The 18,380-nt window shown below is 34.1% G+C and overlaps 1 protein-coding gene across 1 annotated transcript in view; it reads left to right on the top strand.

Moving 5' to 3' along the window:
- The window catches only part of Myo95E (Myosin 95E), a 105,816-nt gene that overhangs the window by 83,409 nt on the left and 4,027 nt on the right, over positions 1–18,380 (top strand). The window contains exons 11-24 of the mRNA XM_087342686.1: positions 709–914; positions 1,638–1,871; positions 2,349–2,548; positions 3,926–4,062; positions 4,451–4,640; positions 5,723–5,939; positions 6,793–6,942; positions 8,942–9,028; positions 9,762–9,899; positions 10,526–10,632; positions 10,721–10,856; positions 11,646–11,798; positions 15,314–15,441; positions 16,988–18,004. Of these exons, the coding sequence (XP_087198812.1) occupies positions 709–914; positions 1,638–1,871; positions 2,349–2,548; positions 3,926–4,062; positions 4,451–4,640; positions 5,723–5,939; positions 6,793–6,942; positions 8,942–9,028; positions 9,762–9,899; positions 10,526–10,632; positions 10,721–10,856; positions 11,646–11,798; positions 15,314–15,441; positions 16,988–17,111 (2,207 nt within the window). The 3' untranslated portion in view covers positions 17,112–18,004. The remainder of the gene's footprint in view (positions 1–708; positions 915–1,637; positions 1,872–2,348; positions 2,549–3,925; positions 4,063–4,450; positions 4,641–5,722; positions 5,940–6,792; positions 6,943–8,941; positions 9,029–9,761; positions 9,900–10,525; positions 10,633–10,720; positions 10,857–11,645; positions 11,799–15,313; positions 15,442–16,987; positions 18,005–18,380) is intronic.

The raw sequence follows: 18,380 nt of genomic DNA, 5'->3' as shown, positions 1-18,380 counted from the left end.
TTAAGAATTTTAGGGGAATGAGAGTCATTTTGATATTAAAGAAGTCTTTCAGATACTTGATCATTAGCCTGTAGAAATACAGAAACTTCAAATTTAGAGATTTATAAAACACCAAAGATAATCAAAGTTTTCAGGGCTTATGAATTTTGGGATGGTCATCCAAAGAAACTGCATAGACAGATATGTGTTATGCATTATATATGTGTTGTAAAAGATGCTGAAAACAGATTTGAAACAGTTATTAGACAGACAGACACTTGATATACCTTTCAAACATTAAAAGAGGTCGTTAGTATACAATAATACTTGCTGATGCCATGTTTCGAGCAGTCAGTTGCTGGCTTTGCACCACAGATGCTCAGGTTTTTGTCCAGGTCAGTCCATGTGGGATTTGTTGTGGCATTGGGACAAGTTTTCTCCAAGTTCTTTGGTTTTCCCATGTCATCTATTTACTGCTGCTCCATATTCACTCATATATGTTCTGGGTGACAGACAATGGGCCATTCACTGTTCCATTTCCATTGAGACATAGCTTGCCAAATCAAACTGTAAAAGAACAGTAATACTTAGTTACCATCACATAAACTTTTAAGAAATTGGATTGTAAGTGGATACTTGTCTGACCTTTACTTGTTCTTTGTTATATGGTGATTCCACACCATGTTTTACTAATTCTTGAATAGTACTGACATTGTTTCTTGCTTACAGAGCTTTATGATGTCTGTGAACTTATTGGTTCAGACCAAGCTACATTACAAGCAGCCATGACATCCCGTACATTGGAGGAGAACCAGGACTTAGTAACAGCTGATCTGAGTGCTACTGAGGCCACATATGCCCGTGACTCACTATGCAAGGCTCTCTATAGTCGCCTCTTCACCTGGCTTGTCAACAAGATCAATGAGAGCACCAAGGTAGTTACCTACAAAAGCATTATTGTAGTAAACTTTCTAACCTACCTATTTTGAGGTTATAAATGGATTGTACTAATAATATTGACCAAAAGTATATACTTAGCAATACTTTGTATTAAACATACCTACCTTCACAGGCTTCCCACATTATAATTTTATGTAATGGAGGTTATGAGGCCTATAGGGTGATGGAAAACTAAACATAAGCCTTAGGAAACCAAATTTTGAATTTAGGTCAGGAGGCTTTTTAATATGGAAACAATGTGATGCTAACTTAGTGATTTAAATAATATTTTGCATTTAATGACATTAAATTTATTCCAGATTTAATGAATGATCATAAAAGTGTTTTATACATTCCTAGAGAATAAACACATGAGCATCGTCCTGCGATAACATTATAAAATAATATAAAGTATACTAATTTCTGAATAATCTTACGATGTGTCGAACACAAAGGGTAATTTTATAGAATTTAATTGAATTGAATTGAAACAGGATTATGTTTTTGATGATGTATCTAGTAGTTATTTGATTCATTAATTATTAGATGAACATTCTCATTAATATGATCATTCAGTGTTTATGATTGCAGTCTGAGTTTAGTAAAACAATACCCAATTCTAAAAAAAAGTCTAAAATAACATACTGAAGCTGATGGTGTCTTTTCATTCATACATTATTTTGAATAGTTTTGCATAAAATTAAATTTTGCCTCTGTAGGTGAAACAGTATGGTAAAAGGAAAGTATTGGGCATCTTGGATGTGTATGGGTTTGAGATGTTTGAACGAAATGGGTTTGAGCAGTTCATAATCAATTTCTGCAATGAGAAGCTGCACCAAGTAGTGGTGGAGACAACACTGAAAGAGGAGCAAGAAGAATATACGCGTGAAGGGATAGAGTGGATGCCTATTGAGTTCTTCAACAACTCTGTTATCTGTGAACTTATAGAGAAGGTATGCTGTAGAGTAGATACAATAGATTTTTTATCATGTAAGTGTCATTCTATAAATCTGATTGAAACTTACTTAAATGCACTTCAACAAAACATCTTACACATTTCAAACTTTATGTTTCTGAAATTTTAAAGAATCTTCTTTTCATATTCAGTTCTGTAGTGTAGCATCACAGTGTGTATTCTCCAGATATTTTATGTTTGTTTTGCTTGTTAAGTTACAAGATTTATAAAGTTTTAGTAATAAAAAAACATTTTATCTCAAACTGTTTAAGAAAGTATTTTACATCAGTTGACTAACAAGAATGATCAGAATTTGTGGTTTTAAAACTTTTATAAAAAGTGATCCCATCAAGTTTCTTTGCAAAGCTAATTTCCATAGGAGAGTTGAATATCAACAGCCCTTATATTCCTTCTTGGCTTGACATGTAGACATAATGAAATACTGTTAATAGTCCTTATTTTATTTCCATGACAGAACAATCATGGTATTCTGTCAATGCTGGATGAGGAGTGCCTAAAATCAGGGGTTCTTTCTGATGAACTGTTCCTTAGTAAACTGGCACAGTGTTTTGCTGGAAATTCTCACTGTGAAGTCAAAGGAACATCAGTGTTTCAGAGGAACTTTGTTACAACACCTGGTACCTCAGACAACAGCCTGCCACCCAATTGTTTCAGGTATGTAATTACCTAAATAGTTGAAATGCTACTTTCCACATAACAAAGAGATTCCTACCTTCAACCAGAGGAATCTAATCTACATCCTCATATCCTATTTCTATAACATGCATTTTAATATTATCCTCCTAGTGATGCCAAGTTGATCCAGGTGGTTGTTTTTCTTGTGATTTTCTGACCATATTATCATGTTGTGGAAGAAATTAATGAGGATCCTACAGAGAATTGGAATTGATTGGAGAGATAGAAGACTAATCAAAAACCTGTACATGCAGCAAAAAGTCAAAGTGAGACTGGACTCAGGAGACACCAACAGCGTTGAGATTAGTAGAGGTGTAAGACAGGGATGCTGCTTATCACCAATTATTTTTAACCTGTATGGGGAATGGCTTGCCAAGGAAGCTCTGGAGGGAACAGGAGACTTCAAAATTGGAGGAAGAGTGATAAAGACTGTAAAGTATGCAGACGACTTAGTAGTATTGGCAAAGGAAGAGGAGGAATTACAGAACATGATGGACAAGTTAGTGGAAACAGGTAGAGAGTATGGAATGGAAATCAACATTGAAAAATCAAAGGTAATGAGGATAGCACCGAGAGCAGAACCATTGAACGTTGTAATTGGAAACCAACAGCTGGAGAATGTGGAGCATTTCAAGTACTTGGGAAGCATAGTCACGACGGACGCCCTATGCACCAAGGAAGTAAAAGCAAGGATAGCCATGGCCAAGGCAGCTTTCGTCAAGAAGAGGATACTTCTCACTAGCAAGTTGGGCTTGGAGATGAAGAAGAAACTAGTGAAGTGTTACGTATGGAGTGCCGCGCTGTATGGAGCAGAGACTTGGACACTCAGGAAGAAGGAACAGAAATACCTGGAGAGTTTTGAAATGTGGTGTTGGAGAAGAATAGAGAAGATCAGGTGGACGAATCGAGTGACCAACGAAGAAGTATTGAGGAGAGTCAACGAGCAAAGAAACATTCTGCAGGCGATTACACGAAGGAAAGCTAACTGGCTGGGACATATTATGAGAAGGAATGGATTACTGAGTGATATCACCGAAGGCCAGGTTGAAGGAAAGAGAGGACTAGGAAGAAGATTGATACAGCTAACCGACGACCTTAAACAAGGAAAGAAGATGACGTTCCAGGAATTAAAGCGAGAAGCCGAGAATAGGGACAACTGGAGAGCTCTGTTTGGGCAGAGCAATGGACCTGTCGTAAGACAGAACACTTAATAATAATAATAAAGTGTTGCATTGGTCTGTAAACACTCAGCTTCATTGTTATTGAAATATTAATGTATGTTTTACCATGCTTGTGATGCTGAGTCTATTTTATAACCTCTTTATTGAAGTTCTTCTTTTATGATTTTGCTTACAGATTGAGACATTATGCTGGCACAGTAACCTACAATGTATGCGGGTTTGTGGACAAAAACAATGATATTCTGCATCGAGACCTGTCTCTTGCCATGTATCATTGTGAGCATCCTATGCTCAAAACCCTTTTTCCTGAAGGTGAGTGACAGACCATAAATAACAGTTGTTTACATACAATTCTGAATTTAGTTTACTAATCCAGGAAATTAAAACAAGGAGTTCTTGAAAGACACTGTATGATTTTGTTCTCAGTATCATTACTGATATTCACATTGTTTTTGTTCCATTTCTTTTTCTGTATTCATAACTAATGCACACTTACACTTAATCTTAATCTCAAGCATAATTGTTTATAATCTCACAAAGTATGATTATGTTTTAATATATGTGCACATACCTTAAATTTCTTGAGATGTTCAACTATTATGGACACTTCTCAATATAATCTTTTGGAGGAAAAGGTGATACACAATTTTGTAAGGAGGTAAGATATGTTTTATTTTGAAGCTATCATTTTTTCTTACAGGAAACCCCAAGCGGTCAACTTTGAAGCGGCCCGCTACAACAGGAACCCAATTTAAAATTTCAATAAGTGCCCTTGTTCGAAACCTTGGCTGTAAACAACCACATTATGTTCGTTGCATCAAACCTAATGAGCTGAAGCAGCCAAGGATATTTGAGATGGCACTGGTGCAACATCAGGTCAGGTACCTAGGGTAAGTCGGGTCAGGCTAGGTTAGTCAGCTCACTTGTAGGCTAGGCTAGCCAGCACTGTAGCAATAAGTAATCTACAATAATATTTGATTGAAAGTATGCAAGTCTTGTATCCTACAGAATTATGATTGTATGTAAGTCAAGCTATGTACATGTAGTAGTAGACTGAATGCTGCATAGCAGTTAGTTGTGATAGGAAAATAAATCAGTATTCTTGAAGTTTTTAAAGGTGTGTCATATGTAGAATAAGAGGGCCACACCTAAAAAAATTAATTATATTTCAGCACTGTTTGGATCCAAAATTGTTTTCAACATAGTGTAATAAGGGAACATCTTCAGTTGCTCTCATTCCTGCTGTATATCAATAGTGTCCTTATAATTTTTTAACTGTTAAATACATACAAGACTTCAGAGTGCTTCTCTGTAAAATTTTGGTTCTTTGAGCTGTAGCCATATTATTCTAGGTGTGCAACATGACCATTTTTAATACTTTACTGTGACCATGCTTTCATCCATGTTTATTGAGAACTGACCCATCTTTCCACTAACAGCTCCCAAACTAGACACAATTTATGTCTCTTGAAATTACATGCAATGTTGTGATGTATTATATTGTTGATGTTTACAAACTCTTTTATTCATATTTCAGAGATTTTTGTGAAACTGTGAAACATGAAATCATACTTCAATACAATATTGATCTTTATATTTAACTTTTTACTACATATCAGTGTAAGTTTATAGTTTAATATGCTGTGTTAATTTATGTTTAAAATGTTAAAAATTAGGGTAAAGCTTACATTCAAGAGTTTGAATAAAATTGTGTGTTTGTGAAGCTTTATGTTAGGATCCAGAAAATACTTGATATCCCTAATGTGATTAGGAAATATACATTATGAACAGATACATGAATTATTTTAGTTTTTCCATTTTTAAAATATTATAACTGATTAATCATCATATAAGCTTTTCTAGAGAAAACATTGCTACCTTTATTTTTGTATGGTAGATAGTTTCACTATATTCAGTTTCTTATAAATATTTTAAAGATGCATTGAAGTGACATTGTTTCTCGGGTGAATAGGTTGATAGAGACGGTACGGGTACGGAGGTCAGGATTTTGTTATCGATTACCGTACCAGCAGTTCCTTTCACGCTACAAGATGCTTTCATTGCACACTTGGCCTAATTGGCAAGGACCTCCAGTTGAAGGTGTTTCCTACCTCATTAGGGACCTGCCCATCCCAAGTGGAGAATTTGCCTTTGGAAGGACAAAGGTCTTTGTAAGAAGTCCCAGAACAGTAAGTCAAATTATCTGATGCTGTTAACTTTTATCATGTGTGCATAACTGCTTGCTTATGATCCAGCAGGCTGTGTCTTGTATTAGCATACTTCTAACTGTTAGCCCCACACTTGAAGTCTGGTTGTCAGCCCCAGGGTCCAGGGGTTTAAATGTCCTGTTACCATGCAATAGAGGTTAATCTAAACTGGATAGCTATAATGTTAAAAAATGAGGCTACAAGTTTAATCACTCTGACTTCTTCACTTTGATTTTGTAACAAATTCTTCATCACTGGTGTGAAAGTGTGCAATAAGCTTTTGGCTAAATGCAGTGTATAAGTCAGAAGAAAATAATGTTTTCATTATAACATGTACTGTATTAAGAACGTAGCTATAATTTTTAAACAAATATTCTTGTTTATTATGTGCGTACTACATATCCTACCCATCTGTACTTCGTTTTGTTCACTCTGCCAATACTATGTTATGAGAAAAACTATGAAACTCCTTATTGTATAACTCTTTATTCCTGTAATAGTTCCTTTCTCTTAAGATAAAATATTCTTCTTGCTTTCTTTTCATACATCTTGACTTCTTTAGCAAAATTATTCTCTTGCAAAATTTATATATGAGTATGCAATAATGAACACACAATTTGTTAAAATTTTAGCACTTTTTTGGAACTGCCTACATTATTGTTACTTGTTTTCCTAAAATGTAAAATTAAAAATAAAATAAAAATCTGTTTTACTCCTGCTGCCGAGGCAGTAGTATGGAATAATTCTATTTATATTTATATACAAGTACAGAAAGCTTATGACTTGATGTTTTGTGTGTAAGACATCTATATCTACGTAGAATATTTGTTATTAGGTGTTTGAGTTGGAGGAGTTTCGTAGAGAACGACTGGAAGACTTAGCGATGCTGCTGCAAAAAATCTGGCGTGGCTACAGACAACGGAAAGAATTCTTACGAAAGAAGCATAGCCAGGTTATTATTGCATCTGCATGGCGAAGTTGGAGAGTAAGTTACTTTTTTCACAAATTTGTTTTCATGAACTGTCAGTTATTTTTTAAATATGCATAACTAAGGTGAATTTATTTATGTTTTTATCATATTTGACACGGGGATATTTTAAATTAATTGTATGATATGAACTTAACTGAGCTACACACTGAAAAAGTACTTTGGTAAAAAAAACATCATTGGGAACAATCTCTAGTTTTTACAGTAAACTCCATAAGTATATGTGCTGTGGACACTGGCCATTTGGTATAAATATAACTAATATTAATGTACGTTTCATATCATTTAAATTGTTTGAGACTTGATTTATAATCAATACTTTGTCTATTCTGAGCATTATTTAGTACAAATTCAATTTTATTTAACTTCTTATATGAAAATTTCCTGTAACAAAATGGAACAAATCTAGTGTTTTTTGTCATTTGTCGAAATTAATGTATGTTTACTAAAATTAATTAAGTCAAATATTAATATGAAATTGCTAAGCAGTTCTAGTATCTGTGTGTGCAGATATTTTCTAAAAGGTTGACACTTTAAACGTATTAGTTTGTTTAAAGATGTAGTTATTTATATTCAGTTTCAGTGTGTCAAAATAACTGATCACAAAAGCAAATATTAGTTGCTATAATTCTATGGTCTGAAGTTTTTATGGGTTGGCATAATGCGGAGAACAATAATCGAGGCAGCGTCTTGGTTGTCTGGCTATCTAGGAATGTCGATTTGGCATCCACTTCAAAGGCAGGCGACACTTGTGGTGTCTATATAGAGTGGTATGTACTCTGAATAAGACTTGTATTCACTTCCCTTCTGTGTTTGCAGCCAGTAGGCTTGGAAATAGCTGAATATGGACCATGCATTACTGAAAATACACAGCTTTTGTTACTCTTCTTCTGCTCTAGAAACAAAGATTATGAACCCTGTATTATACAGTTGAAACTTGCTTCATTACATTATTATGTTGTGTAGTTAGACTTTTCCTTACTATAGACAAGGTACACATTCTATGATTATTAATTTTAGTCGGTCACTTTGTCTCAAAACTGTAGATGCGTGAAATATGTTTTGTATATGATCAAAACACTTTTTTTTCACTTAAGCATTTGTTATTTAAATCAACCTTTTAATTCCAATAAAAGCAATAAATCGTTTCTGTCTCTCACTAACATTGTTAAAAATCAAAGAAATATGTTACCTCTGAGCTTTAGCAAAGTTTTTCATAAAGAAGTTCATAGCCATTTCAATAATTGATTTTCTAAAGACAAAACACTATCTAAAAAAATTACCTGCGTATTTACTTTAGACACCAAATAATAATCATATCCAATCATTAAAAGGTTTAGGTAGAATTCTGATTTTTTAAACTTGCTAGAAACCTGCTGGTTACTCTTATTGCAACAGTAGAATACTGAATTTTGATAGGCTATTACAATTAATAGATTGAGCCTCATTATGTAAGAACCTCATTATTCCAAGAAAACTGTAAGATGAATCTACACATAAAGGCAAAAACATAAATGTGCAGTAATGTTTTAATTTTTTATACATTCCTCTTATTCTAAAAAGGTCTTGTCCTACCTTTGATCTTCTTACTCTTACTTTGACACCTAAATGTGCAGCATTTAGGATGCTCTTAGGAAGTATTGATGATGTATGAGCTAGATTGAACTTATGATGAGAAATCAACATAACATGCTGTGTGTAGTGTATCACACCTCCATGTCATGCACATGCTTGTATTGATATTAAAATTAATAATTGTTTAAGTTTATTTACTCTGAAAAGTAATATGATTTCTTTTTTTCTAGCATACTCCATGTCCCAAACAATAATTTGATACTGTCCATATCCTGCTCATACTCCTAATTTTTATTACAGCCTTCTCATGTAATTAAATTCTGGTTTCTGATGGAAGATCAATGACTTAGTCAACTACAAGTCTTATGCTGAATATTGAGGGTGTGTTGGCAGTACCATACAAATATTTGCTGTCTTTCAGGCAAGAGAAGAGTATCGTATTCTCAGGCACCGAAAGCAGGTGGAATGGGCAGTCAACATAATACAAAGACACTACATTCACTGGAAGGTGAGTCTTCAATCTGTTCTGTACTGATAAGTGCAGGGTTCTCCAAAAAGCTGTATCATGACATGAATGCCTGTGGTGTCTCTGTAACCATTTTATGTAAGTATTGTATATTTTAAAGTTTTAAGAAAGTTAAAGGATATGAATTGGCAGACACCAAAAACAGCTTTTTTTTATATAACAAAGTATATTATGCTCTTTCCTACAGAATTTGTTATGAAATACAGAAAATGTGTCCAACCATGCTGCAGAAACATGTATAAATTCAAAGAAATACAGTTGCATGTTACATTACCACCCATTTGTATTTTAATGTCCCAAATATTTTCTTTTATGCTTGTGGTGAGATAGTAGTGCAGAACTTATTTGCTCATATCAGGTCATTATTGCCTGTATCTTATTCATAGGACATATTCCACAATAATATAATCTGTCAAAATATGTGATATTGCTTGTACAGAATGGATGTAGTGTTCATATGTTCCAGCAGTCTGTAAACTTGCAGTTGATAAAGATTTGTTAAATGACCTGCAAAAAATAAAATTCTTGATCGAATACATTATGTAGATATCAATGCTAAAGTAAATATTAGGCTGTTAAAGGACTAGTCAGAATGAATGGAAATAACAGTTATCTGTAATTTTTTCTTTGAAGCACTCTAAAATCGCATCTGTTACAGTGTATATTAATATTAATAGTCCAGGATCAAATATATTACTTCTAATTCTATTTCTAGAGGTGGCAGTTTCTGCTTCGTCTTGCTCGACAACTTCCTCAAGAATCTGAATCTCCTATCAGCAGGGAATGGCCACCGTGTCATAAGAGATTAGCAGAGACCAGTCTAATCCTTAGGCGAATACACCACAAATGGAGAGTTAGTATACTTGACTTCAAAAGAAAGTAACATATTTGTAACTAGAACATGTAAGAGCAAATTGGTGATCATTATGAACAAAATAATGTAACTATAGTGGATTTTTTTCAATTTTGGTCAAATCTGGCTGTAAAAGTATAATTAATTAGTGTTGCAGACCTCTTTGATTTTAAGCTTGATTTGAATCGTGACTGTGGATGGATGATTAGTGCTTTGAGTCATGGGGCATTTAAAAATCATAGTCCTGATTTCGTGTGTGTGTGTGTTTTCTCTCTCTCTCTCCCTCCCTCCCTCCCTCCCTCCCTCTCTCTCTCTCTCTCTCTCCCTCCTTTATTCTTTGTCATTCTGTTCTTCCAATCTTCTGACATGGGTTGGTCACCTGTGGAAATTATGCTAAAAGTTTTGAAAGCAATTCCAGGTATACATATTGCATTAACAAAAATATAATGTACTTCTAATTATTAGATAATTCTATAGACACCTTTTATGCACTTGCCTACAACCAGCTACAGTAAGGTGGGCAAATGGTAAAGTTTATGATTGAGAAAACATCTCCAACTGTTGGTATTTTAAAAGAGTAAATGTTAATTTTAATTGTGACACCTTACTGTTATTTCATATTCCAGTGTCACAGATATCGACTAAAATTTGACCAAACGGCAAGAAATAGGATGAGAGAAAAAGTGACAGCTAGTATTATCTTCAAGGACAGGAAAGCTTCATACCCACGCAGGTGAGAACTTGAGTAATTTCACTGATATATGTTATACTTGCAGTTTCTAAAAGTGTGTAGTATTCAAGTTTCTGTGTTTTCTTTCAAGTGTGTCACATCCTTTTCTGGGGGATTATGTACGCCTTAGACAGAATGTCCAGTGGAAGAAAGCCTGTATAGAAACCAATGACCAATATGTGGTGTTTGCAGACATCATAAACAAAATCACAAGATCAAGTGGGAAGGTTAGTTATTTTTAACACTTTCAGAAATGGTGCTTTGGTTTATAATTTTCTCTGTGTGGTGAGATGAAATTGAGTGGTGTTTTACATATATACTTTTTAAACCATGTCAGATTTTATTCCTACATTGTATATTATATTAAATACATTAATATTATAAGATTTAATTCCTTTAGCATTCAGAATTGTACCATCCAATCAGCAAGTGTCTGTCATTATGTATCTGTATTTGTGATAAATTTATTCATAGAGAATGAAATACTTTTAAGACACATTGGATTTGGTCTTTAGTTTCTCACAGTCCACATTTATCTCCTGTTCATTTCTATTTTCATATTCATGATCTACTTTTTTCACAGCAGTGAGTTTGAAGATTTCTGTCTTCTGGGTTGTTGCGCTATGTAGTCTGGTAGAAGTTTACTGAAGTTTCAGAGGTCATTGCTGCCTCCATTATCAGGGTGATGACTCTTTGCCCTGATGATGGAGGCAACAAGGACCACTGAAACGTCAGTAAACTTCTACCAGACTCATGGCAACAGCCCAGAAGACAGCCATTTTCTACTTTCTTTTGTTTATTGATGTGGCCACACCATTGGAATATTTGTCTTCTTAAAGTGCTTTTAGTGTGACTTCATAACTGACTCTGCAGTAATCACAAAGTTTTCATTATCACTGTTGTAAGGGATTAATTGATTTCAGTTAGTAATGAATTGCACACAGATGTTGCGTTGTTCATATAGTGTACTAAAAGAAGTAAGACCTGAAATCAAATCACTTTGTCTCTGTATACAGTTTGTTCCCATCCTATTTGTGCTGTCAACAAGCTCCATGCTGATACTGGACCAACGCACACTGCAGATAAAATACCGTGTGCCGGCAGCAGAGATCTACCGGTTATCCCTCAGTCCATACCTGGACGATGTAGCTGTCTTCCATGTTCGTGCTGTAAGTAATAGTACACTCTAATTTGTATTCACTGTTTGTTGTGAAAGAGGGATGTAATTTTTAAATATCAGTGGCTCTCAGATTTTCCCATTCATGACATCCAACTCCCAGTTTATAAATGTAATTTGTTTGATGAAAACTGTTCATAATGTGAAAATTTGTAATTTGAAAATAAATTTCCCTTTAACTTCAATTTAAAAAATTCTGACTTGTTCTCGACTCTCAGAAAGATCATCCAGTATTTTTCCCACATATGTTAGAATATTGTACATTAAAAAAATGAGAATTGTTTTTATAGTTATTGTCTATTTAACCTTCTAAAGCACTTTTGAAGTGTTAAATAAAATGTTTGCATTGTAGACTTAACTCTACTAAGAATAAGAAAACATTATTCATGCATTAGAAGTGAAGATCTTGAGAACACATTAAATCTAGAAGTGACAGTTATATTTAAAATTTTCCCAGAAATATTAAGTAATTTTCTATTTTTGCAGTCTTTGGAAAGTATGGTTGTTTTGAGCATCTGGTCACACCACTGTTTTATGGATTTTAATGTTAATAGAGATAGTTGTTTGGTATACATAGCATGGCTGTAGATTATTTAGTTTATATATAACATATAATAGCGAGGTAGATGTGACCAGTAACCTAATGGCTTGTTCGAGAACATGTGGATGAATATTGTTTGTTCCCTTCAGCCAATGTAAATGGTTATGTAAGAAACACAGTATTTATTTGCTGTTTACTGTTCTGTCTTAATTAAGATATTTGTGAAAATATTGCAAGGTATATCTGGCTTGTTGTAAGGTGCTTGACAGTGACTTTATTGCAATGTACTCATTGACATTATTCTTGTTTGCTAGTACCAAGGAAAGTCTATGGCATGCAACTATCAGCCCATCCTGTGAATGGAATGGATGAGGAAATAAAAAGTACATACATTCATTTGATAAGGAAACCTCTTGGGAACAAACAACTGAAAATATCAAGGAGTAGGTGGGAAGATAGTGTAAAAATGGATATCACAGTGTATTCATATTAGTATTTGGAATAAATTTGTGTGCTATGCCAGTATTATTATAACTACAGAATATCCTATATTCTATAAATGAGCAATTTAGGAATTACCACCCAGCATAATTTATTTTGAATTTGTTATAGTGCCTGTCATGTCAAGAAGAGGTCTTCAATCTGTTCAAATTTCTTATCAGTACATTTCTGTTTTAATACAGATGAAATCCTTTTTACCAGATATTTAATACTTATTGAGGACATCTCTAACTACTATACTTTTTTCTTTCTTTGTAGAGCGAGGGTAGATTCCATTTGTTATATCTGTAATTTTTACTTTTCAACTCTCATCAGAAATGCACTCTCAGACTAGAAATTATGGTCATTACAATAACAATATACCTTTCATATTAACATATTAATTTTCTTATATTTGTAAGACTTTAAGCTTTCACTGTGATTGAAATTGAAAAAATCTTCTCAGGTGATTTTATAATTTTTACATTTTGTTTAACAAAGTGAAAAGCATAGCCTGGAATTTTGTCTTATGTTAGTTCTTTCTTATATCAGAAATGCAGACTGCGACAAATAGCTTATAATTTTTATTACAGCTTATGTTTAATTAAATTATATTGAAATTGAATGAAGTCAATGACAAATACAAATTTCAGACTATTTCAAGGACATTTTACACAACAGTGGTTGTGTAAGATTTGATGCATAACAGTGGTGACAATAGCATAATACATTTCTCTTTGTGTTCTATTATTTTTCTATCATGGTGTCTTTTTCCACTCCCTCAGATGAATGTTGTTTAATTACTTTTATATTAAAATCATTTACAGATTACACACTTACAGTGGAAACATCTTAGGAAGAATAAGATTAAAATAATTTAATTTTAATCAGTTATGTAATGTAACACAATTGATAAGAACTATATTACAAGAGCAGAAATAGTGTAATGGGTGTAGTATAATATGTTTTATCTGTATAATTAATTACAATTTGAATAGACAGAGTTTTAAATTACTTGAAGTTATTGAAGGCTTTACTCAGCCTTTTCCCCACTTCCAGTCCCATGACAAACCTCTAAAAATTATCCCTTTCAGAAGATTTTCTGTTGGCATTTTGAGCTTAAGGTGAATGTTCTACTCAATAAATTAATTATTGAGGTAAGGAATTATACACCCTAAATCAAAACCCCAAAACAAGTTATTTAATGTATAATTAATTGGGATCCAATTAAACTACACTTTAGTATAAATTATACAGACTATTATATATTTACCTAAGCATACTTTCCTTTTCAGGGAAGATAATTGGCTACATGTATATTTCTTCCTTTAGACTTTTGAACCAGTTGACTGATTTTATAAAATATTACATCATTGAAGTCTCTCCTAATCTTGTACTTTCAATTTCCTGTGATTGGCAGTAACAGCATGTTTGATGCACAAACTTGTGAGTTTTGAGTGATGTTTGTATCATTCACTACATGGCCCTGGCATGATGTATGCTAACAGACATGAAAAATATATTACCTTTATAAAGGTAAATTTTGTGTAGGATGAAAATAAGCATGTTGACTGCATGAAATCTATAGTTAATTTCACTTTGATGGTGGTAATTAATGAGCCACTTGATATATGCATGAAATATGGAATGGAGATAGAGTATAAAGTCTATATAAAATACTGTGTAAGATAGTGCTGAAGCATTATCTTGTGAAGATTAACATATCTGTTACTGTTATCAGTTTTAAATACTGAGATATTAAGTGTTAAACTGTTATGTAAAAATTGATGATAATAATAATAATATAATGCATTGTTTATAAGTTAACTATTGCAGTTTGGTGGTCTTGTGAATCTTTTAGGTTATGTTCAACAAAGATTGTGAAATTATTCTCAAAAGAAAAGAATACTAATTAATGACAATAGTGACAGCAGCAGCAACAACAACATTGATGATGATGATGACCTTACCATGTGTTTAATTGCAAGCAGTAAATACATTATGACTAGACTAGGATTTGAATGAATGACCATCAGTGTATGAGTCCAGCATGTCATTCCATGAGCTACATTACATTGTTGGGTAAAATTTATATTATCTGAATGTGACATTAGCAACACAAGTTTTGTAGCACTGAAAGTCTTTGCAATAGCAAAGTAGGCTTTTATTATTTCTTCCCAGAACTCCTTTATTTCATGAACTCAAAGTTGGACTGCATTTTGGTGCATAAATATAATTATAGTAATTTTTAAATTAGGCCTGCTAGACTCCTTGCCATTAGTTCTTAGTACCAATGTAGTGTTGTCCTTGACTTGAACATAAATGTCCATGCCATACAAGTTGTGTCTCACTTTGCCTTGTTGTCTTGTAGTTTGGAACCTCAGTTGATGTAGATGTTAGCGTAGCAGCCATGTTATGTATGCTTCTAGCCCAGCCCCAGCTCAGAGGTGACGAGCCACCAGAACATTCCCGGCTGCCTGTTTCAGAGTGATCTCAGCAAGAAGAAAGGTGACTTTGTCTTCCAGACTGGCCATGTGATTGAAATTGTCACTAAGCTGTTCCTTGTAGTCCAGAATGCAATGGGAAAACCACCTGAAGTCAACATCAGTACAGAGTAAGCAGTCCATATCAGATTCCACATTTTTGTTCTGCAGTCAACTGATTTTTCATCTGTAGATCTTTTTACAAGTAAAAAAATCTGTAAACTGTAATTCTTATTTGTAGGCATATTGGCAAATGGCATTAGCCCCTTGATGCTTGAAGCTCATCTAAATATTTAACGCTTCAGCTCTTGCCTTGAGGTAAACACAACATGTCTCCATTGCAGAGGTCAATTGTGTAATGCTGTTGTGGGAAAAATTACTGTTTACTGAGAATTATATGAAACCAATAAATATGCTGTCAGATATATATTTATAGCTACTAATTATAAAAGTTGATGGTACATATACTTACCTCTGGGCTTTAAAAGGCTAAGCAGTACTTTGTCTCTTTTATGATAGGGTGGTATATTTAAAGGAGATGGGATAAATGATCATGTAGCATTGCACATACAATTTTAGTCAAAAAGCTTGAAGGGAAGAAGAGACTATTTAGGAGATGTCAGCATAAGTGAGAGAATAATATTAAAGTGGATCTCAAAGAACTAGGCTGTGGGAAACAGAACTAGATTTGTCTTGCTCTGGAGAAGACCTAGTGTCATCCACTTGTGAACATAGTAATGAACATTCAAGCAGCATAAAAGGCATGGAGTTAGTCTACTTTCTTTGTCTATTTTGTGTATATGGCATAGCTTTATTTTGAGCTAAATGAATTATCCTGAAAATAAATACCAGTGGTCCCTATCTTTGTCAGTCTAATAATTCTGTTTTGGTCCATATTGAACTTTGTCCTTCTGACTTGTCTTCAAGCTGTGAAGCATTTCTATGCTATTGGTTGCTAATGTCCTTCCTGTTTCACTGTTAAAAGTCTTAACATTGGTAATTGTTATTTCCATAAGCCTTACAGCAATGTGTAGAATGTTCAACTGTAAATCAAGAATTCACAAATGTCAGTCAGCAATATAGACATTTTGAAAGTGTAGGAAAATATTGTTAATGCCGATTGCATGACAGTATTTCTTTCAAGTATAGAAATAAAATATAATAATCAGGTTCTTAAGACTATCAGATGTTTAAGGTGTAATGTTACATACATGTATACAGCATCAGGTAACATTGTGTTTTAATATATTAGAGAATGATATTAAATGTGGTATGGCTGCTACTTTCCTAATAAACCTTCAGGTTCCATAAAGGGCAGAGTATTTCTTGATTAGTTGAGTGACATTTACCTTCTCAGGAAGGACTCTGCTTCATGGATTTAATTAAATGATTGTTTAGTTAATTCTTAATCTAAGTAAATTAGTATCCGATATAATTGTTACTGTTCCTATAAATACAAGAGCCAAAACTGTAGGACCTTTAACATCAGTGCCATATACTTAGAAGAAACTACTAATGTAGTGCATCACTCCGTTGTCATGTAACATAAAAATAAGGAAAAGCATTCTTTGTAGATGTTTTCAAGTTCTCAACACATATTTGTCTTGTTTACATATTTTATGTCCTTCCTTTTGTTCCAAATTTCTAAATTAGATTTTCTGTTTGTCATTTATTCAGATTTGAGGCAAATTTTGGCCAGCAGACAGTGTTGTTCACTTTCAAATGCACGGGCCTTCCAGAGGTGCAGCCAGGACAGATCCGCATCCTGCGTAAGGGGAACAAGATGGAAGTTCTTGTATGAGATACAGCTATCTTAGTTCATGCATCTACTGCTTTCCAGTAAGTTAAGAATTATTTTCATTGCTTTTGTTTCAAATCATAGCTAAACACTTCATATAAAATTTGTTTTAAAATATTTTATTTGCAGTTCTTGGCGCAGGATCGCCTTATCTCCACATATACTCTTGTAAGATAACCAGTGCCATGTTCACAAGAGTCCAGCATTTGACCACTACATTCTGAGTCGTATGAATCTAGTCCAAATCTTAAAACCCACTTATTTAAGACCAGTTTAAAATATTACCCTTTCTTCTGTCTTCTTCAACCAAGTGGTCTCTTCCTGGTAAAGTAGCAGTTTTTAAATGACTGTACTTTTATGTATTCTGTTTAGTATTCAAGAATGAAATCAACAGGGTGATGACAACTCATTGTCCTGATGATGGATGCAGGAAGCACCTTTGAAACATTGGTAAACTTCTATCAGATTTTGGCCCAACATCCCAGAAGACAATCATCTTCTCTCTTTATTAATCTGGATAACTGGGAGTAAACTGTATGATGGACACAAAAATGTTAGTTTATGTAATGATAATATTAAATAATCTCACTACCTCAGAAATACTGAAATTAGGTGAAACCCCATGGTAAAACTGATTCTAATATATTTTAAAGATAGTTTTAAATGTAAGCAGTAACATGAGAGAAACTGAATGCTAAAATTAAAGATGGGTTATCTGGTTACAGAGATGTGTTCCATTAAGATGCAGTCTGCTGCATGTGTTCCCCTTGTGCTAAACTGCATTGTCTAAATGTAGGGGCCTCTGATCCAACCCAACAAAACCAATTGATTGTGATAAAATGCCTTGCCTGCCTTGGTCCAACAAGCCTGTGTCTAGTCTAAGGCCAGACTAAAAGGTGGGTTACAACATTTTATTACTGATATATTGATTATTCTCTAGTTCCACGCCGTACCCGCGCGGTCTGAGGCATCATGCTTCGGACTGGCGATACAGAATGCGTGCTGGTTCGAATCTTGGGAGAGAAGAAATTTTCTCATGAGCTTTCGACCAGTGTATGAGACCGGTGCCAACCCAGCATCGTGAGGAAATTGGGGAGCTACAATGAGTAGCGTATTCCAGTCAGGAAAGCTAGCAATGGCTGGGGGTTCGTCGTGCTGACTACACATCACCCTATATCTGGTTGGATGATCGTTCACCTCTGCTTAGGCATGTGAACATGAGGCCAGCAGCCAGCTAGTCGGCTTTGGCTCTCTGGAGCTGTTATGCCATGG

Source organism: Zootermopsis nevadensis, unplaced genomic scaffold (assembly GCF_977971745.1).
Source record: "Zootermopsis nevadensis isolate Lab colony 2312 unplaced genomic scaffold, Znev_1.0 Znev_ptg000001l, whole genome shotgun sequence".
Lineage (NCBI taxonomy): Eukaryota > Metazoa > Arthropoda > Insecta > Blattodea > Termopsidae > Zootermopsis > Zootermopsis nevadensis.
The sequence above is the reverse complement of the archived record's forward strand: the minus strand, read 5'-3'. Positions and strand labels throughout refer to the sequence as shown.